The sequence below is a fragment of the Suncus etruscus genome, chromosome 8, assembly GCF_024139225.1.
Source record: "Suncus etruscus isolate mSunEtr1 chromosome 8, mSunEtr1.pri.cur, whole genome shotgun sequence".
NCBI classification, from domain to species: domain Eukaryota; kingdom Metazoa; phylum Chordata; class Mammalia; order Eulipotyphla; family Soricidae; genus Suncus; species Suncus etruscus.
In genome coordinates this window covers 16,675,160-16,696,337 of record NC_064855.1, presented here as the reverse complement: position 1 = coordinate 16,696,337, position 21,178 = coordinate 16,675,160, and the positions used below count along the sequence as shown (strand labels likewise).

Below are 21,178 nucleotides of genomic sequence, written 5' to 3'. Positions count from 1 at the left end.
TCTGCATGCAAGGCAAACACCCATCTCCATGCTATCTCTTCAGTCCCTCATCTAGCTTATTTCTAACTAGATATGTCTGCTCCAGGCTAGTACCGAGTCTTCATTTCTATGAAGAAGGATCCAGCACTGTGACAGTTTTTAGGTTCATGAAAAATCAAACTTCCACCCTCTAAGAAATCATCAGCTCTGTGATCTTATTGTTGCAACATAAACCTGTGATCTTTCCCCAAATAGAATACCCAGTTAAGAAAATGCTTTAAAAAAAAATAACTGTGTTTTATTACAAAAGAAAAACCCTGACCAAGAACAGGCCCCAGGACACCGAAAAGCCAGTGTCCCCTGAGAGCCAGCAAGTGAGTGATGGTAAGTGACAATGAGTGCTGGTGCCCCTGAGGACGGGCGCATGGGTCCAAACAACAAGGCTCAGTGGTGCTCCTGGAAGTAGACGGGCACTCCACAAGGGGTCAGTACTTGTGGACTTGATTATGGCTCTAGACACAGTCACTGCTGGAAAAAATTGCTGTCCTATGTCCACTTGCACATGCCATCGCCAGTCACACAGACTCACAACAGTTACATATCCTCAACACTCCACTTATACGCAAGTTCCTCAACCGCCTTCTTGCTGGCAAGCCTGGCAAACCGCTTCTGTTCAAATCCATTGGATCTGCAATCAAGAGACAAACTCATCAGGCAGAATGCTGGACATTTCCTTATGAAAGAGTCGAAGTCATGATACAATGAGTCAGCAGAGAAAAAGTAGAAATGGTACTACTGTATTTGCCCATGTATAAGACGACTGGGCGTATAAGACGGCCCCCTAATTTTGCAGTTAAAACATAGGTTTTGGCCTGTATATATTTGCTGTATTAGACAGAACGTTCCTGTGCTGCAACTGTATGTACCACAGTGAGCCAATCACAACAAGCAAAAGTTCAAAGATTATACTGTAATAGACTTCCTTTCTGACTCTGGCCAATCTGAGCAGGCTTTTTACAGTGTAGATTCGGGTCCAAAACACTGTCTAATTTGCATGCATCAAAAGCCTGCTTGGATTGGCTGAGATAGAGAGGTGGTCCGAGCAGCCTTGCAGTGATTGGTGCAGGATCGAGTTGGAAAATTCGTTTTGTGGCAATATTCAGACAATTTTCGTTTAGCAGCATATTGAAACATTTTTCAGGATATACTCAGCGTATAAGACGACCCCGATTTTCGGTTGACTTTTTTTTTTTTTTTTTTTTTTTTTTTGGTTTTTGGGCTACACCCGGCGGTGCTCAGGGGTTACTCCTGGCTGTCTGCTCAGAAATAGCTCCTGGCAGGCATGGGGGACCATATGGGACACCGGGATTCGAACCAACCACCTTTGGTCCTGGATCGGCTGCTTGCAAGGCAAACGCCGCTGTGCTATCTCTCCGGACCCTCGGTTGACTTTTTTTTTTGTTTTAAAAGTCGTCTTATATGCTGGAAAATACGGTACTTAAAAGCACAGACAAAACCCACTTAAAATTTGAGGTTAACTTAAGCTAATATGCATGTACATGGAAATGTAAAAAATACTATGCCTCTAATGTTTAAGGAGTTATGTAAGTTTTATAGCTTTAGATTGCCTTGTGTGCTGTTAAGAAATATTATAATGTGTTACAATCTGGGGACTTGAGGGACAAAGTAATTGTACATGGATTCTGTTTTATTTATCTTAACGTTCTTTGGCTAAAAGTTCAAAGTTAAGGTATCAGCAAAGGGACTTCTTCTGAGAATTATGTTTGGGTGATTGTCCTTCCACTGTAACTTTACCTTGTCCTCTTTCTTTGCATCTTTGTTCTCATAATTCAAAATAAAAAAAATTTAAAAAAAAATAAAAAAGCACAGACAACAGGATCAAGTGTACAAAGTCAATCACTGTCTTTTTAGTTCTTGCTCAGGTCCTGCTCAGACCAACAGCTATTCAAACCTGACCTCAGTAACATTCTACAAAATACCTAACCATATCTCAAAAAATTCTCAAGTTTACATTAAAAAAAAAAAAAAAAAAAAAAAAAGACAGAGAAACTGGGAAAACTGGTGAATTCCAAATAAAATTTGGGATATTACCATATCAGATTGGTTCCTTAGTTTTTTATATGAACAAATCAGGATAATTAAATAAATAAGAATTTATTTAATGAAATAATGAAAATGAAAGAGGAATTCTTTGTACTACCTCTACAAATTTTCCATGGGTGCAAAATCATGCCAAAGCCACACTTGTTTTTTAAAATTTTTTGAAAAGCACTTTTTTTTTTTTTTTTTAGTTTTTGGGCCACCCCGTTGATGCTCAGAGGTTACTCATGGCTATGTAGAAATTGCCCCTGGCTTGAGGAACCATATGGGACGCCGGGGTATCGAACCATGGTTCATCCTAGGTTAGCACATGCAAGACAAACACCCTACCGCCTGCATCACTGCTCCAGCCCCTAAAAAGCATTTTTAAAAAACAAGATCCCAAACTGCTACATAATGCACATTGTTTTCAAGCGCAAAGAAACAAATCATCATGGTTAAGCCATAGGTAGGCCATAAGACACATCTTAATAGCAAAGATCGAACTATAGAGTCTAATCTCTGACAACACAAAATGAAAATCAATAAGATAACTTAGAGGTCAAAAACATTTAGGATTAAACAATAAACTCTAAATAAATCATAAACTAAAGACTGAACAAAATAATAACAATAATAATAATAATTTGAACAACATCAACACACATTCCTTAAAAGAACTCTCAGCAAATTAGGAATAGCAAAGAACTTTCTCAGGGTGGGGAGTGTAGTTCACATGGCAGATCTCTAACAAGCAACTCTGAAGCTTCCAAGCACCAAATGTTTAAGCCAAGGAACTACTAGAAATGTCCACAGACACCCAAGCCTGTGGGTGTGACCTCTATTGAAGAAAAAATAAAAATGCAGGGCCAAAGAGATAATATAGGGGTTAAGCTTGCCTTGCATATGGCTAATCCCGGCTTGTTCCACAGCACCACATTTGGTCCCCAGCACCACTAGAAGTGAGCTCTGAGAACAAAGCCAGCATAAATTACTGAGTACTTCTGGGTGTGGCGGTTCACAACTCCCCTGGCTGCCCCCCCAAAAAAAACAAACCAGGAAATTTTTTTAAAGAAAACTAGTATGGGCCCAGAGAGATAGCACAGCGGCGTTTGCCTTGCAAGCAGCCGATCCAGGACCAAAGGTGGTTGGTTCGAATCCCGATGTCCCATATGGTCCCCCGTGCCTGCCAGGAGCTATTTCTGAGCAGACAGCCAGGAGTCACCCCTGAGCACCGCCAGGTATGGCCCAAACACCAAAAAAAGAAAACTAGTATGCTTTCAGGTGAAGGTTGTTGTACACTGTACGACTGTAACTCAATCATGAACAACTTATCTGTGGAAAAATAAATTATAGTATGAATGACCTTGCAAGCGTGGTGTTCAAATAAAAAAGGAGAAAACTAGAGGCCAGAGAGAGAGCATGGAGTAGGGCATTTGCCTTGCATGCAGAAGGACAGTGGTTTGAATCCTGACATACCATATGGTCCCCTGAGCCTGCCAGGAGCAATTTCTGAGCATAAAGCCAGGAGTAACCCCTGAGCGCTGCTGGGTGTGACCCAAAAACCAAAAAAAAAACAAAAAACAAAAAAAAAAAAAAAAAAGAGAGAGAGAGAGAGAAAACTAATATACTTTCAAGCATAAAGTGGAATTTAAGAAAACAAATATTCACTACCATTAATTCTTTAGCATCCCATTATTTAAAGATTTTTGCAAGCAGATCAAAGGTAATGTTGACAAATGCCTGATTAGTATTCTACAGATACCTGGGAACAGAGAGATTGTTCTAACACCACATATGGTACTCCAAGTCCTGCCAGAGTGATTCCTGAACAGAGTCAGGAGTAAGGTCCTGAGCAACATTGGGTTTGGCCCCAAATAATAACAAAAAATATCCCCAAAATATGGTAATTACAGGGCTGGGGATTAATTCTAAGGGCATATGCAGGATGTGTGGTTACATCTCAGTCCTATATGATCCCCCAAACACTGCCATAGGTGACCCTCAAGCTTTGAGCCAGAAGTTTCCCAAAGCCACGAAGTGCTCCCAAAGAAATATATACATGACGGTTATTTATTATTTTAAATGATTTAACTTTTTTTTTTTGTTTGGGAGACACACCTGGTGATGCTGAGGGGTTAATCCTGCTGTACACAGGAATCATTTCTGGCAGTGCTCAGTATGGATACCAGGGATCAAAGCTGGGTTGCCCACATACAAGGCAAGTGTTTTAGCCACTGTACTATCTCACTGGTCCCTATCTAACAAACATTTAAAACAATCCAGTTTAATTTCTAATATGAAAGTATGGACAGATATAGCAACTTACACAAGGCTTTTTTGATATCCTCATTTGGGGGGGAGGGCCCACATGCAGCAGTGTTCAGGCGTTACTCCTGGTTCTATGCTCAGAACTCGCTCCTGGGAAGCTCGGGGGACCATATGGGATGCCGGGAATAGAACTCAGGTCAGTCCCTGGTCAGCTGCATGCAAGGCAAATACCCTGCCGCTGTGCTATTGCTCCAGCCCCGAGATCCTCATTTTTAAGGCTGTAATGGTTTCTTGGGGTCAAAGAGTTTGAGGATCTATGTGCTCAAGGCTAGAATAATGTCCATTAACATGCTGTCACTAACATGTTGATAGAAGGATGGACTTTGTTGGAAAGAGTTCATCCATGATAACAGATAGGCAATTAGAGGATGTGTGGACAGACGCTGAGAAATAAACAGAAGGTGAGATATAAAGGTAGTGAGGAAGTTGAAAGCCATTTCACTCATCTCCTCTGAACTTCAGTAAATATCACTAGAAGTGACCGATGTTTCCAAAAGTATCACCATCCTAATGGACATCTAAATGCAAGCAAAGGAATGCCTCACAAGACTACCATGCATTAAGTTTAAAAAAAAAGTTAATTCCAGATAAACCAAAAGATTTGCTATATGAACCACCTATGTTTCTTGAAAACCTGCAGGAAGGAAACAGAAGCAGCATTCCCAGCATGGGAATGGGAGTTGAGAACCTGAGAGAGAGAAGTAGACATATCTTTTTTCTTTTGGATTTTGGGTCACACCCAGCAATGTTTAAAGGTTACTTCTTGCTCTGTGCTCAGAAGTCGCTCCTGGCAGGCTCGGGGGACCATATGAGATGCCAGAATTCAAACCAGGGTCCGTCCTATGATGGCTGTGTGCAAATCAAATGCTTTACCACTGTGCTATCACTCCGGCCACACAAACTGCATATAATTAATCATGTGACTATGCAAGAAGTGAGGTGAGACAGAATGAGACAGGAACAGGGAGGCTATGTCAGGACCAGAGAGAACAATGCAGGAGACACTCAGCTTACCTGTCCACTCCATCCCAGCGATAGCCAGGCCAGATATTGAATCTGTTGGGAGGTGGTGCTGGGCCACTGTAGCGGGGTTTCTCTAACAGAGGAGAGAGAAAAGGAGTCACCAATGTGATTTAATTCAAAGACAGACCAGAGTGCAGAAAATCTGTGCAGCAATCTCCACTTTGAGTCAAATCTAAACTCCCAAATATCAAGCATGTAAAATAACTGCGTAATCTGTCTTCGTCCACAGCTGTATAGTTACCACCCTAATGACTCCCTCTCTTCCAGAAAGTCACCCCGACCTCTCATGGTGCCTACAAGGCTCACCTTTCTTATTCTTGTTTTCCTTGGCCTTATTTTTCTTGATAAAGTTGGCCATGGGGTCTCCCTCTCTTTCTTGCTCCCTCAGCATCCGGTCCAGATCTTCGTCATCGATATAACGGGCGAAAGGCTTCTGCATCTCCTTTATGGCATCCTCCACATTTTGCTGCTGCTGCCGGCACTGGGCAAGGCTGAGAAAAAGGAAAGAAACCAAAAGGATTTGTCACCTGTTACCAAGTTCCCTCTCATACTGCAGGGGACCCATGCTGCTACATGTGAAGCACCTTGTCACTAGCACAGGACAACGTCGAATGGCAATGGGCATGAGGAGTGGATCCATACCTTCAGGGACACTGAGTCCCTACAAGGAGCCCAGAGCATTGCCTACAACAGAGAGAAAAGAAGGCTTCCTCCCAAGGGCTTGCTTACCCTTTACCCCACTGGGCATACTGCTCTTCTCTTTTAGAGTCCTCTGCTTTTCTCCTTTGCTCCAAACGTTCCAGTTTCAAATTCCTCTTACGACCAGACTTATCTCGAAATACGGTTTCAGCATGTTGAAACTCAGCTGCAAAGAAAAATTATTCTTTTTTTTTTTTGATTGATTCTGTATGTGATTGACCCTGGTTCAATCCTTGACACTATGAGATCCCCTGAGCATCACTGAGGGTCAAGTGAGAAGGTCCAGGCACCACTGGGGTGGTCTGGTCAATCCTTGCAACACAGACTCTGAGCAGCTTCACATCCTTGGATCTTTACTCTGAACCGCTGGCCTGGTTGACTGAGAAGCACTAGGAGGGCACCCAAGCCTCTCCTGGGGAGCCCGTTTCCAAAATCACATCAAACAAGTAAACTCTGAGGATAAGAATCAGAAATTTGGTGATTTTGAGGCTGGATAGCAACCTCTGTAGGTTATTCCAGGCCAAAACAGTTCCAACAATATCTAAGTATATATTGCTGGCAAGCCTGAAAACGAGTCATTTATTTTTTTTCTTTTTTCTTTTTTTTTTTTTTTTGGTTTTTGGGCCACACCCGTTTGACGCTCAGGGGTTACTCCTGGCTAAGTGCTCAGAAATTGCCCCTGGCTTGGGGGGACCATATGGGACGCCGGGGGATCGAACCGCGGTCCGTTCCTTGGCTAGCGCTTACAAGGCAGACACCTTATCTCTAGCGCCACCTTCCCGGCCCCCATTTATTTTTTTTCAAGATAAAAAAAGTCCTACTAAAAAGTTAAAATAAGAAGCTGGAGCAATAGCACAGCAGGTAGAGCATTTATTTGTCTTGCATGAGGCCAACTGGGGTTGATCCCTGGCATCCCAAATGATGGTCCTCCAAGCACCACCAGGAGTGATTCCTAAGTGCAGAGACAGGAGTAAACTGAGCACCGCTGGGTATGGCCCAAAAACAAAAATAAAAAAAGTTAAAATAATTCAGGGACTGGTTAGCCAATAGGGTGTTTGCCTTACGCATATCCAACCCAGGTTTGATCCCCAGAATCTAAATGGTTCCTCAAGTTCTGTCAGGAGTGGTTCCTGAAAACAGAGCCAGGAGTTAAGAGCACTGAAGGGTATGGCCAAAAATTAAAATAGCAAAATGTTAAAATAATTCATAAAATCAGAACTGAAGTCTAACCAAAAAAAATAAAGATCTAGGGGACAGAATGAAGGCACAGCAGGTAGAGTGTTTGCCTTGCAAATGGCCAACCTGAGTTCAATTCCTAGCATCCTATATGGTCCCCCAAATCTGCCACGAGTGATTTCTGAGCACAGAACCAGGAGTAACCCCCCCTGAGCCCTGCCAGGTGTGGCCCCAAAAATAAACAAAAGAAAAGAAAGGTCTAAAATATAAGGAACAGGCCCAGGAGATAGCTTAAATGGTTGAAGCACATGCTTTGCATATGGAGGTCTGGGTTCAATCCCCAGTATCTCACGGACCCCTAAGTATCGAGCAGAGAACAGTCCTTAGCAATGCTGGGTGTGGTCCCAGAACTAGAATAAAAATAAAGAAATAAATGTCCAGTACAATAAGCTACTTTATACAATAACAAGAAAAGCCACATGTCTCCAGTGGGCTCTACACTTGCACACATTTTACCTTCAAGTGTCACAATCTCTGCATCCTGCTTCCTGAGTTCCTGCTGCTCCTGCTGAATGTCTTTTAACACCAGCCCCGTTTTGGCTCCAGAATACATGTGCGTAGCCTAGGTGGTGGGAAAGGGAGCACCCAGCATTAATGAGACCCCCACAACATCGGGCTGCACTGGGGTACATGTGGAGCGCATTTCTGTCTGCAAGAGTCAAACTAGAAACTATCTTCTCATTATGCACTCAGGAGTCACAAAAAAGAAAAAGAAACAAAACTAGATGTGATGGGCTAGGAGGAAACAAACAATCTAAAGGGGGAGCAGCTGTTTTACTGAACTTCCAGTAAAGAAAGCACATGATGGAGATTCACGCTCAAGGCACCAGGTCAGAAACCAGTGTACTGGGAGCTCCACTGGCCAACAGAGATGCACACTGATGAAATAAATATTCTGAATATGCAAATACAAGCAAAACTCAACATTTTTACATGGACATCTTTTGTAATAATCATATAACATGGCCAAATGAGATCTTTCCCTAAACTCTATTTTCTCGAGAAAACAAGCCAATTCACAAATAGAAAATCCGGTATATTCTGATTTGGGGGGGGGGGGGGGGCTACACCCAGTGACGCTCAGGGGTTACTCCTGGCTATGTGCTCAGAAATCGCTCCTGGCTTGGGGGACCATATGGGATGCTGGGGGAGTGAATCGCGGTCCATCCTAGGCTAGCAGATGCCTTATCACTTGCGCCACCGCTCCAGCCCCTATTCTGATTTTCTTTAAGCAAACTATATTCAATTGCAAATTGTCCACTGACTAAACAGACTGATAAAATGTTAAGGAATGCAAGTGAGATGAGACAGAGACCTCTCAGTTTGTTACCCCAAAGAGAAGAACCCCCGTCCTGGGCTGATGACAGGGTCTAGAAGCTGCTGTCTGGGACGTTGAGAGCTAAGCCAGGAGTTCTCTAAGAAGACTCAGGAGGGAGGGAGTGTGAACACCAGATCTATCACTCTGCTTCTTAGTTTTGTTTTTAGAGCCATCCCAGCAGCAAACAGGGCTTACTCCTAGATCTGTGCTCAGGGATCACTCTTGGGGGTGTTTAGCAGATCAGATACAATGCTGGGCATCATTTAGGGTTGGCTACATGGAAGGCAAGCCCTATAAACGCCCCTCCTAACTTATTCTCTGGCTTTGAAAATATGATTTGTAGAATCAGAGGATATATACAGGCTGAAGTCACTTAGGAAGCCCTGTATTTTCAAATTCTCATGTGCTGGATTATAGGCGATTCTGCTTTCAGAAAGAAGAAAAAGGCTCTAAAGGTCTTTGGAACTCGAGTCACTACCATGGGCATCCTGAGAGATCTCCCTCCTCCTGGCCTGTGTGTTTCAGGGACTCGGAGAGAGCCAGAGGGGAGAGTCACCAGCAGAGGAGGTGATGCCTCCTGAACAGTCTTACCTTCTTTCCTGGAGGCTGACTCCTCCGAGGTGGAGACAGATCAGAATCAGAAGAGCTGGCCCTTCGCTTCCTCCTCGGTGGGGACAGGTCAGAGTCAGAACTCTGGGGTCTGGGTCTGTTCCGTGGAGGAGACAGATCTGAATCTGAATCCTGGCGCCCTAGGGGAGAAGACCCTGAAATCAGAGGTTTTTCCATGTCCAGGAGAGGTAGAGGAGTCCAAACTGAGACACTGAAATCCCCAGGTAAAAAGCTGTATGACGGTTCTCAACAGAAAGCCTAGAAATCAAAGGCTACAGTCTCTAATCTTTTTAAGAAAACCTAAAAAAAAAAAAAAAAAACCAACAACAACCTCCATTTCCTTCTGTGAAGAAAGATCACTAGTTTAAACTGGGGTAATAGGGGAGAAGAATAAAGCCAGAGATAACTTTGCAAGTCTATATTAGCAGGAAGGGGGGGGGGAAATAAGAGCACAGAAGTGCTGTAGGACAGTTACTTAGAATGATATCGTCACAACTGGGGGACTTGTCAAAACCAATGGAACTGTCTGGCACAGGGAATGCTAGTATGCACTGTGAACTATGGACAATAGTTTATAGCGTGACCGTTTAGGACCATCAGTTTTAATTCACAGAGTACAGTAATGCAAGCCAGGAAAAATATATAAAACCACACAATGTTCTGTGCAATTTTATTGTAGACAGACTAAAACACCTCAAACAATATTTAAAGAGGAGTTAAAAAAGACAGAAATAAAAAGCATGATTTCAAAATTAAAATAGGGGCCTGAGCAATAGTAAAGTGGGTAGGGTGTTTGCTTTGCATGTACCTGAACCTGGGTTCAATACCCAGCATCCCTGAGCCTACCAGGAGTAGTTTCTGAGTGTAGAGCCAGAGTAACCCCTGAGCGCTGCTGAGCATGGCCCAAAAACAAAAAGATATTAATAATAAATAAATAGGGGGCCGGAGAGATAGCGTGGAGGTAAGGCGTTTGCCTTGTATGCAGAAGGACAGTGGTTCCAATCCCGGCATCCCATATGGTCCCTGAGCCTGCCAGGAGCGATTTCTAAGCATAGAGACAGGAGCAACCCCTGAGCACTACCGGGTGTGACCCCCCCCCACACACACAAAAAAGAACAAATAAATAAAATAAAATAAAGTCACTATTCAAAGCAGTGGAGTCTAGTGCCAAGTCCCTGTCTGTGAGATGTGACCATGTACACTGGCCACAATTATCCTCACAGAGAATGGGCCATTCCACCTACACACATACCTCAGGGGAGATACAGTTAAAACTATACAGGATAATGGGCCCGGAGAGATAGCACAGCGGCGTTTGCCTTGCAAGCAGACGATCCAGGACCAAAGGTGGTTGGTTCGAATCCCGGTGTCCCATATGGTCCCCCGTGCCTGCCAGGAGCTATTTCTGAGCAGACAGCCAGGAGTAACCCCTAAGCAATGCCAGGTGTGGCTCAAAAACAAAAAAACAAAAACAAGAAAAAAAAAAAACTATACAGGATAACTTCTGATGGCCTTTGCCAAATTAAAGGCATTTTAATTTAAAAATTAAAAGTTCCAGGTGGCTGGAGTAATAGACAGTGGTAGGGCGTTTGCCTTGCACATGGCCAACCCCTGATGGACTCCGGTTCAATTCCCAAAATCCCATATGAGTCCCTGTGCCTGCCAGGGGTGATTTCATTTTCTTTCTTCTTTTTTTTTAATTTCTGGGTCACATCCGGCAGTGCTCAGGGGTTACTCCTGGCTCTACGCTGGTAGGCTCGGGGGACCACATGGGATGCCAGGATTCGAACCACCATCCTTCTGCATGCAAGACAAATGCCCTACCTCCATGCTCTCTCTCCAGCCCCCAGGGGTAATTTCTGAGCACAGAGCCAGGAGCAAACCGAGCGCCACCAGATATGACCCAAAAACCAAGAAAAACAAAAAAGTTCCACGGTTGAAGAGATAGTACAGTGAGTAGTGCACTAGCCTTGCATGCAACTGATCCAGGTTTAATACCCAGCATCCCATATGATCATATGAAACCCACCAGGAGTAATCCCTGAGCAGAGTCAGGAATAAGCCCTCAGCATGCTGGGTATGGCCCAAACACACACAAAAAAATTTGTTTTAATTAAACAGTTCCCAGCAATAAAAGATGGAGTCAACCAAAAATATCTTGACACCCAGATGTACTCAGGACTCACCATGGCTCTATATTTAGATGGTTTAGAGCACCATCCAGGGTGTGGGGCATTAAACCAGGTCAGCCACATGCCAGGCAAGTATCCACCTGCTATGCTACCTTTCAGGCAAATATTTCTATAAATGTTCAAGTTTCTGTAACAAACCGATAGATTTTTTATGAGATGTGGAGAAAATGCAAACGGGCATGCAAAAGCCTCTTCTCTGCACTATACATTTTTAACTTCCCTATATCTAATGCGACATTTCCCTACAGCTTTCATTACTTCTCCAAAGACATTACTTTCTCCTTTTTTTAAGATCACGAGTACCTGACAAAGCAAGTCAAAGGTTCAACAGCAAGTGCCTGAGGAGTGAGCTCCTCTCCTGATATCAGATGCTCACCTTTAGAACTGGGCTGTTTATCTCCAAAGTGGGACTTGGCATGCTTTTTCCGTGGAGGGGAGAGGTCCGCATCGGAGCCATGTTTGCTAGAGGTCCTTTCTGGGGCTCGAGCACTCTTGGTTCTAGACAATGAATGAGGGACATTCGGGGCCAAATCTCGAGAGTATTGGTGAGTTCTCCTGTGCTGTGTGGTGTCTGAGGAATCCCGAGTCCTTTTAGGTGGAGATGCATCAGTGGGGCTGAGACGGGCCCTCTTAGAAGGGGACAGATCTGATGTGGCACGGTGGACCCTCCTAGAAGATACACCTGAAGGATGATGATGAGATTTCCTGGGAGGAGAAGGATCTGGGGTATCGTGACGGACCCTCCTGGGAGGAGAAGGATCCGGGGTATCGTGACGGGCCCTCCTGGGAGGAGAAGGGTCCGGGGTATCGTGACGAGCCTTCCTGGGGGGAGAAGGATCCGGGGTATCGTGACGGGCCCTCCTGGGGGGAGAAGGATCCGGGGTATCGTGACGGGCCTTCCTGGGAGGGGAAGGATCTGGGGTATCGTGACGAGCCCTCCTGTGGGGAGAAGGATCCGGGGTAACACGGAGGCTCTTCTTATGAGATGAACCCAGGGTATCCTGAAGTAACTCTTCCTTCTGGCCTAAATTCAAATAGAAGAAAGTCAGTTCCTACAGATGTGCTGTTTGCCCCAAGTACACAAAGCTTCAAACAATGCTCCAATTAGTAAACAACCCTTAAGACTACTCAGAGCTGGGCCGGAGCGATGGCACAGGTGGTAGGACATTTGCCTTGCACGCGCTAACCTAGGACAGACTGTAGTTCGATCCCCTGCCATCCCACATGGTCCCCCAAGCCAGGGGCCATTTCTGAGCGCATAGCCAGGAGTAACCCCTGAGCATCACCAGGTGTAGCACCCCCCCAAAAAAAAAAAGACTACTCAGAAGGGCCAGAGAAACAGTACAGCAGGCAGAGAGCTTGCTTGCCTTACATGCTGGTCCTGGTTCGATCCCCAGTACTCTTGAGTGATCCATAAGCACAGAGTCAGCAGTAATTCCTGAGCACTACCAGGTAAGCACCTTCACTTCCCCCCAAAGGAAGCAACTACTCTGAAAATCCAGTTTTATTTTGGCAAGAATGAATTTAGGTAGCAATAAACTCACATGGGGCCACTAGCCACACAGAGACCAAGTAACCTGGGCTGTAATTCCTGAGAGGAAGAATTGTTAGTACCTAGAGAAGTAAACCTTCCTAGCAAGCATTCAGTAAAGAGGAAACGACTGTTAAGCTTCACGTGATGATTTAATAAAGGGGCCTAGAGAGATAGCACAGCGGCATTTGCCTTGCAAGCAGCCGATCCAGAATCCCGGTGTCCCATATGGTCCCCCGTACCTGCCAGGAGCTATTTCTGAGCAGACAGCCAGGAGTAACCTCTGAGCACCGCCGGGTGTGACCCCCCCCCCCAAAAAAAAGCTTCACATGATGATTTAATAAAGGCAAGAGTTAGGACAAGGCTTATATGGCATGGTTCCATGGTTCCGGCCTTCATGGTTCCACCACCAGCACCACCAGGAATGTTCCCTGAACACAAAGCAAGGAACATGCCCTTAGCACACCATGGGTATGGACCAAAAACCTATAAAAATAAAATAAAATGTGGGCCAGAGTGATAGCACATCAGTGGGGCATTTGCCTTGCACATAGCCAATCCAGGACGGACAATGGTTTGAATTCTGATATCCCATATAGTCCCCCAAGCCAGAAATGATTTCTGAGCACACAGCCAAGAGTAACCCCTGAGCGTCACTGGGTGTGCCACATCCAAAATTAAATAAAATAAAATTTTTTTAAGAATAGGGAGCCAGGGCCAGAGCTATAGTACAGCAGTAGGGTGTTTGCCTTGCACACAGCTGCCCAGGATGAACCTGGGTTCGATCCCTGGCATCCCATATGATCCCCCGAGCCAGGAGCGATTTCTGAGCGCACAGCCAGGAGTAACCCCTGAGCATCACCGGGTGTGACCCCAAAAACAAACAAACAAAAAAAAAAGGAACAGGGAGCCAGAGAGGTAGTACAGTGGGTAGGGGATTTTGCCTTGCACATGGTCAACCCAGGTTCACTCCCTGGTACTCCATTTGGTTCCCTGAGCAAGGCCTTTCAGGAGAATTCCTGGGCACAGGCACAGAGCCAGGAGTAAGCCCCGAGCACCACTGGGTGTGATAGGAGAAAACCCTGAGCACTGCCAGGCATGACCTCCTTGCCACCCCCCAAAAAAGGAAAAAAACTAGATTTAAAAAAGTGCTGATTTGACAAGGAGCAGTAGGCAGAAGAATCAAACGTGACTCAACAAGAATCAGCAGCTCAATAGACTTTGTGAACAGAATCTCCCCATGCTGGTGTAAGGAATCTCAGGAAGATATTTGGTGAGAGAGGGATCCAATTTCCCAAATCTCAGAACATGCTTCAAATAGAAAGTCAGGAGACTAGCCAGGGAGAAGAGGTAGCATGAGCAACTGGAAGATGGTGCAATGTAATTTAGGGGAAAATGGTCCATTCACATTTTATAAAGGGTTGGAAAACATTAACCTTTGACAGACACAAAAGAAGAGGGGCACTGCTGAAGTCCTCAAAGTCTAGTGATTCTTCCCAAAGTGCTGCCAGAGAGAAGTGGTGCTGACTGGTCACCAAGTCACTTCCTGGCCTGTGGCCCTAATACAACAATGCAAGAAAAAGTGAATACCTAGACTTAAGACTTCTAATCCATAGGTCTTCTGTTTTTTGGTTTGGGTGAAACAGCTGGCAATGATCAGGGTTTACTTTACTCCTTGCTCTGTATTCAGGAATCACACCCACTTCAGCTGTGTGCAAGGCAAGCACCCTACCACAGTACCATTGCTTCAGTCCTTCCCCAGGTCTTAATACCTCTGAAGAAGTTCTGAACTCTTTAAGGATCAATGACACACTAAAGAAAACTATGCATCGATTCTCAGAGTCCAGAAAAGAAACCACCTCCTTGTGAGTGAGAAAGTTAGAAGAGAAAGGCCCTCCTTGTGGGAGAGACAGTTAGCTTTGTCCACTGCTGCAGCTCACCTTCCAGAAGCTTCCATTTGGTACTGGAACGAAAGACTTCCATCTGTTTGACCTCTTCCGGCCGCTCATCTACAAATTCAGCCACCTATGAGAGCCAAGCAAACAGTTGAGGAATCCACAGGATCCTGCAAAGGAGAAGTATGGTCCTAAACCTTGATCCATGCCTGTTTCCATTCCTGTTCTACTTGGCAAACCTAATGGCCATAAAGAAATAGGCAGTGTTATTGAGTCGTGTTGACTCCATAAACATCTAAGGGTGACTTCACTGAAGTGGTTTCATTGTAGATCATTCTCTGGCTAATCGGATTCCCTCCAACAGTTCCATTAATTGCAAATCTTTTCATTGACCTACTAGATTCACAACTGTCCTTTGAATCAAGAACTAAGTTATTTTTGCTCTGACCTTTCTAATCTGAGCAAGAACACAAACAGATCCTGCCCTGCCTGACACTAAATAAGGATTTCAGAATTGGAATAAAAGTTTTATGTTAGAGGAGGTCAGTGCAATCAGTTTTCTGAATCTCACCAAAAGAGTTACTATGACGTACAAAGAATGAAAGAATCTTTAAGGGATAAACCCATATTTCAGGGGCTGGAGCAGTGGCGCAAGCAGTGAGGCGTCTGTCTTGCCCACGCTAGCGTAGGACGAACCGCAATTCGGTCCCCCGGCGTCCCATATGGTCCCCAAGCCAGGAGCACATAGCCAGGAGTAACCCCTGAGCATCACTGGGTGTGGCCCCAAAACAAAAACAAACAAGCAAAAAAAAATAACCAACTGTATTTCATAGCATCAAAATCCTAGGGGCCAGAGAGATAGCATAGCACAGCAGTAAGGTGTTTGCCTTGCATGCAGAAGGATGGTGGTTCGAATCCCGGCAGCCTTTATGGTCATCCCCCAAGCCTGCTGAGGGCGATTTCTGAACGTAGAGCCAGGAGAAACCCCTGAGCGCAATCGGGTGTGATCCAAAAACCAAAAACAAACAAACAAACAAACAAAACCAAAAAAAAAATCTTAAAGCTTCCCTATGGTACCCTTGATAAATTATCCTTCATTCAGTTCCGCCTGGCACTCTATATGTTACCCCAAGTGACCCCTGAGTACAGAGCCAGGAGTAAGCCCTAAGCACAGCTGGGTGTGATTCAAAACTAAGTTAAAACAGTGAAAAACAACAATAACAAAATAAAATTTGCTGACAAGAAGTTTCTCCACAAGGTAATGAAAGGCAAGCAGTTAGTCAGCCTTCCCAATAGTCCATCAGCCAGGAGCAAGTCCTGGTCATAGAAAAGAAAAACTTACAGCCCCCAGAGGTAGCTGAAACAAGTACATCAGCTAATTTTAAGAAAAGAGACCTGTCAGTCCAAAGCCTAGAAGATGCTCATGACCGTGTGGTATCAAATTCTAAGGTGATCGGGGCCCAGAGAGATAGCACAGTGGTGTTTGCCTTGCAAGCAGTCAATCCAGGACCAAAGGTGGTTGGTTCGAATCCCAGTGTCCCATATGGTCCCCTGTGCCTGCCAGGAGCTATTTCTGAGCAGACAGCCAGGAGTAACCCCTGAGCAATGCCAGGTGTGGCCCCCCCAAAAAAAAAATTGAGGCGATCATGTGAGTGAGAAATCTCTAATATAAAAATTAAAATATAAGGGGCCATCGAGGTAGCACTAGAGGTAAAGTGTCTGCCTTGCAAGCACTAGCCAAGGAAGGACCGAGGTTCGATTTCCCGGCATCCCATACGGTCCCCCCAAGTCAGGGGCAATTTCTGAGCGCTTAGCCAGGAGTAACCCCTGAGCATCACTGGATGTGGCCCAAAAACAAAAACAAACAAAATAAATAAATAAAAAGAGCAAATAAAAGTTTTTCATAATTAAACCTGAGCATTTTTTTTTTATTTTGGTTTTTGGGGCACACCTGGCAGCCCTCAGGGATTACTCCTGTCTCTGTGCTCAGAAATTACTCCTGGCAGGCTCAGGGGACCATATGAATGCCAGGGATTGAACATGGGTCTGTCCTGGGTCAGCAGCATGAAAGGCAAACGCCCTACCTCAGTGCTATTACTCCAACCCCACTGAGAGTTATTTTTAAAGGTGATTCCTACAAACGAAACCAGGGTCTAGTCTAGTCATGGCTCTGCGATGATATTGGGTGTCCTACCTCTCACATTTGTTCCTATTTTCAGGCTGACAGGGCACTCTATAAACAAACATGGTCATTCTGTTTGTTGTTTGGGGGCCACAACTGGCTGTGCTCAGGGCTTACTCCTAGCTCTGCGCTCAGGAATCATTCCTGGAGGGACTCAAGGAACCATAGGGGTGCTGAGATCAAACCTGGGTCAGCTTCATGCAAGTCAAATGCCCTACCTACTGTAATCTCACTTTGGCCCCAAAGATGACTATTCAAAATAATTCCTAGGTCCCCTAAAAATCTCTGCTTCTAAAGGTAGTCAGATTGCAAGGATTGCTTTTCAAAGCCCTCAGTCACCAGAGACACATACCACAGGCAAATCTCCATCGTCTTCCTCCTCCTTTTCCAGTTTTGTGGTGGAAATGGTTGTCCAGCTTACATCATCATCCACAATCCGCATCCTAGATGTAGAAATGAGATCAAGAAGGAAAACTCATTCTCTGATAACCACCAGGAATATACAAATAGGTTTTAAGGTCAAGCTCAAAATGCTGCAATAGTCTAGTCTTTGCATCTTGAATCACTCGAATGCCATTTTTGACACCCATCACCGCTGCAATCTTCTGGTACCTATAAGCCAAATGCTTTATCCTATGAGAGTTCACATGCACAGCACCTTGACACCTGACCAACCCTTCTCTTCTTTACTAGGAAGCTCTTACACATTCTTCAGGTCCCAACATATATTTCATACCCATGACTATGCATTCCCCAACTTCTCCTGTTCCTGTCCAGCTTAGAACCCCCATTATACATTCTTGAAATAGTTTTGCTATATTTGTTACAAGGAAAATGAATCAATTCACGTGAAATCATTTGGCTATCACTATCACACTTAAGCAGGGTTGGCCCGGGTTATATTTGCTGCACTTAATAGGGTCAGCCAAGTAACAGAAGTAATCCCTGAGTGCAGAGCCAGAAGTAATCCCTGAGCACCTCCAGGAATGACCACCACCCCCCAAAATCAAACTACAACCTTAATCACAATGGACTCAAATTCATAGTACTTTGAAACACTGTAGTTGTATTGGCCATTCTAGGAAGACCTCACCAAATACCACATACTGGGTGACTTTCAAGGACAGAAATATATTCCACAGTTGAGGAGGCGGGCATCCAGCTGAGCAAGGATCTCCTATGAAGTGATAGGGAAGGCCTGGGGAATCTATCCTTCTTGCACCTTGTCACTAGAAAGCTGGCCTGATCTCCGCTGCACCTCACAGGGCTATTTCCCTACCTTTACTACATTCAACATTCTCTCTTTGCATTTAACTCCCGACCTAAATAAAGCAAAACAGTAAGGTCTCATTTCTGTCCTTCAAGAAAGACAACAAGGAGAGACAGATTTCCAAATTATGTTTCCTGGGTTGGAAAGACAGTTCAAGAGTTAAGGGATGAGTCCTGAACTCCCCCAACCCGCAGGCATCTCCTGCACTTCAGGGCTCCCCACAAACCCCCTGTATCCCCACCCAAGCACCCCTGAGTGCTGCCCTTAAAGATTCTTGGGCTAGATGTTTCTAGATGGACCTGGAGTTGATCAGTCTAAAACAGGGACTGCTGGAAGGGCAGAGGGAAACTTGGCTATTTCTGCAGAGGTTCTGGGGGAGAAGGCCTGGGAACCTCGGGTTTTTCGGGGCGCACTCCTTGCTCCAGGAGGTGGGGAGTGTACCTCAAGTTGCACCCCGGCTCGAACCCTGGAGAGTCTCATTTCTGTCTTGCGAGAAAGACAACAAGCAGAGACAGATTTCCAAATAATGTTCCCTGGGTTGGAAAGACAGTTCAAGAGTTAAGGGATATTATGTGTCCTGAACGCCAGGATCTACATCTCCTGCACTTCATGGCTCCCCACACACCCCCTGTATCCCCACCCAAGCACCCCTGAGTGCTGCCCTGAAGATTCTGGGGGTGGGGTGGGAATGGGGGAGCACCTCAGGGCCAGAACAGCTTCCTCCACCTAACAGTGCACTGCTGCAGGCCCTTGGGCAGAAGAGGATCAAGGACCTGAGCCCCACTTGGGGCGCCTCCCATCCTCCCCTAGGAGCCCAATCTTGGGGTTCCAGGTGGAGTTTTGCTCAGTCTGAAACAGGCTGCTGGATGGGCAGAGAGAAGCTAGGCTGGTTTCTGCAGGAGTTCTGGGTTCCTCAAGTTTTTCGGGGTGCACTCCTCGCTCCAGGGGCGGGGAGCGTACCCCAAGTTGCAGCCCGGCTGGAACTCTGGAGAGGCACCAGCCAGGGCTGCAAGATGCGGGTCCCCTAAGGGCTCTGCCCCTAGGCCGCAGCAGTCTCCACTCTCACCCCTTGCCACCGGCTCCGACGAGCTTCGGCCGCTTTTTGCGACGCTTGCGGCCGGTCTCGGGGCCCCCCTCGGCGCCGGCCTCGGACCCAGACAGGTAACGCTTTAGGTATTCGGCCTTGGACAGGAGCGGAGCTGCCGCCATGACAGCGGTCAGGGCGGGGGTACGGCGCGGCGCTGGGCTCAAAATTCTTCGGCGCAAAATAAAAAAAAAAAAAAAAAAAACGCGCGGCGCTCGGGCGCCGAGTGCGGAAAGGGGTGGGACCAGACCCGGAAGTAGAGGCGCCCGCCCGTTTGTAGTATGCAAATGAAGAGGCGGGGCCAGAGCGGTGGCGCTGGAGGTAAGGCGTCTGCTTGCAAGCGCTAGCCTAGGACGGACCGCGGTTCGATTCCCCCCAGCGTCCCATAGGGTTTCCCCCCCCCCTCAAGCTAGGAGTTATTTCTGAGTTAGGAAATAATACTCCTAGCAAAATAAATACTCCTAGCAGGAGTAGCCTCTAAGCGTCACTGGGTGTGGCCCCAAAAATCAAAATAAATAGGGGCCGGAGAGATAGCATGGAGGTAGGGCATTGGTCTTGCATGAAGAAGGACCATGGTTCGAATCCCAGCACTGTATATAAACATAGACCCTGAAACATAGTCCCTAAGCACTGTACAACACACACACACACACACACACACACACACACACACTGAAAAACACACATCTCACATCTCTTAATAGACATACAGGTATGTATATGTATCCCATATAACCCCCCCTGAGCCTGCCAGGAGTGATTTCTGAGCGTAGAGCCAGGAGGAATCCCTGAGTACTGCCAGATGTGACCCAAAAACAAACAAACAAAAAAAAAACAAATAAATAAGTAAAATGTAGATGTGCTGCTGCTGCTCCCTTGCTGCCCATCCACCCAGCACTGTTCCAGTAACTTAGAGACCACCAGAACCCAAACTAGAGCCCTGCCCCTGGTAGCTTCTGAAACCCCCACTGTGGTGATAGAGAAATACCGCTGAAGTTGAATTTTCTTCCATAGCTGTATCCCCCTCCCCTGCCAATGGCTGAATCAAATGGGGATAATGGCACCTCCCTCAATAGTTCTGAAGTTTAGAATAATACTTCTGCTCTGTAAAGTGCTTTGAGATGGCTGAGAGCACTGCCATTTTCCTACATAAGTTTGTAAACATTCCTTTTTTGGGGGGGGGGGCGGTGGTTTGGGTCACACCTGGCAATGCTCAGTGGTTACTCCTGGCTCTATGTTCAGAAATCGCTCCTGGCAGGCTCAAGGGACCAAGGGACCATATGGGATGCCGGGATTCGAACCACCAACCTTCTGCATAAAAGGCAAATGCCTTACCTCCATGCTATCTCTCCAGCCCCGTGTAAACATCTCTTAAAGCCAAGGTTTCCCCATCACTGCCCTCAACTTAAGCAGAGCAGCACTCCCTGTAGAGGGTAATGGACATTGGAATACATTCCACAAGTATGCAGAGGAACATAGTGACACATATATAAGTCTTAAGAATATACCACCTAGGGCCGGAGCAATAGCCCAGCATGTGCATGTGGCCAAATCGGGTTCAATCCCCAGTATCCCACATGGTCTCCAGAGCCTGGCAGGAGTTATTTCTGAGCACAAAGCCAGGAGTAACCTGAGTGCCATTGAGGATATGGTCCCCAAACCAAAAATAAACTTAGGAACTGTAGCAGTGGCACAGGGGGTAAGGCATCTGCCTTGCCCACACTAGCTT

At 45.8% G+C, this 21,178-nt stretch overlaps 1 protein-coding gene across 1 annotated transcript; it reads right to left on the bottom strand.

The window, feature by feature from the left end:
- Positions 1-256: 256 nt before the first annotated feature.
- On the bottom strand, positions 257-19,611 carry BUD13 (BUD13 homolog). Its single transcript, XM_049778203.1, has 10 exons — positions 19,432-19,611; positions 17,448-17,538; positions 14,959-15,043; positions 11,864-12,511; positions 9,278-9,435; positions 7,825-7,930; positions 6,163-6,298; positions 5,740-5,924; positions 5,425-5,506; positions 257-667 (listed from the first exon to the last, which is right to left on the bottom strand). The coding sequence occupies exons 1-10, from the start codon at positions 19,572-19,574 to the stop codon at positions 574-576; spliced, it is 1,728 nt and encodes a 575-aa protein (XP_049634160.1). The 5' UTR covers positions 19,575-19,611; the 3' UTR covers positions 257-573.
- Positions 19,612-21,178: the final 1,567 nt, after the last annotated feature.

Bases quoted from the DNA above. Each gene is read 5' to 3' on its own strand.
- BUD13 (XM_049778203.1), bottom strand. From the start codon at position 19,574: ATGGCGGCAGCTCCGCTCCTGTCCAAGGCCGAATACCTAAAGCGTTAC. The intron at 12,512-14,958 runs GTGAGCTGCAGC...ATTTGAATTTAG, and splicing joins CAAATGGAAGCTTCTGGAAG to GCCAGAAGGAAGAGTTACTT. The intron at 668-5,424 runs GTAAGCTGAGTG...TCTTGATTGCAG, and splicing joins CGCTGGGATGGAGTGGACAG to ATCCAATGGATTTGAACAGA.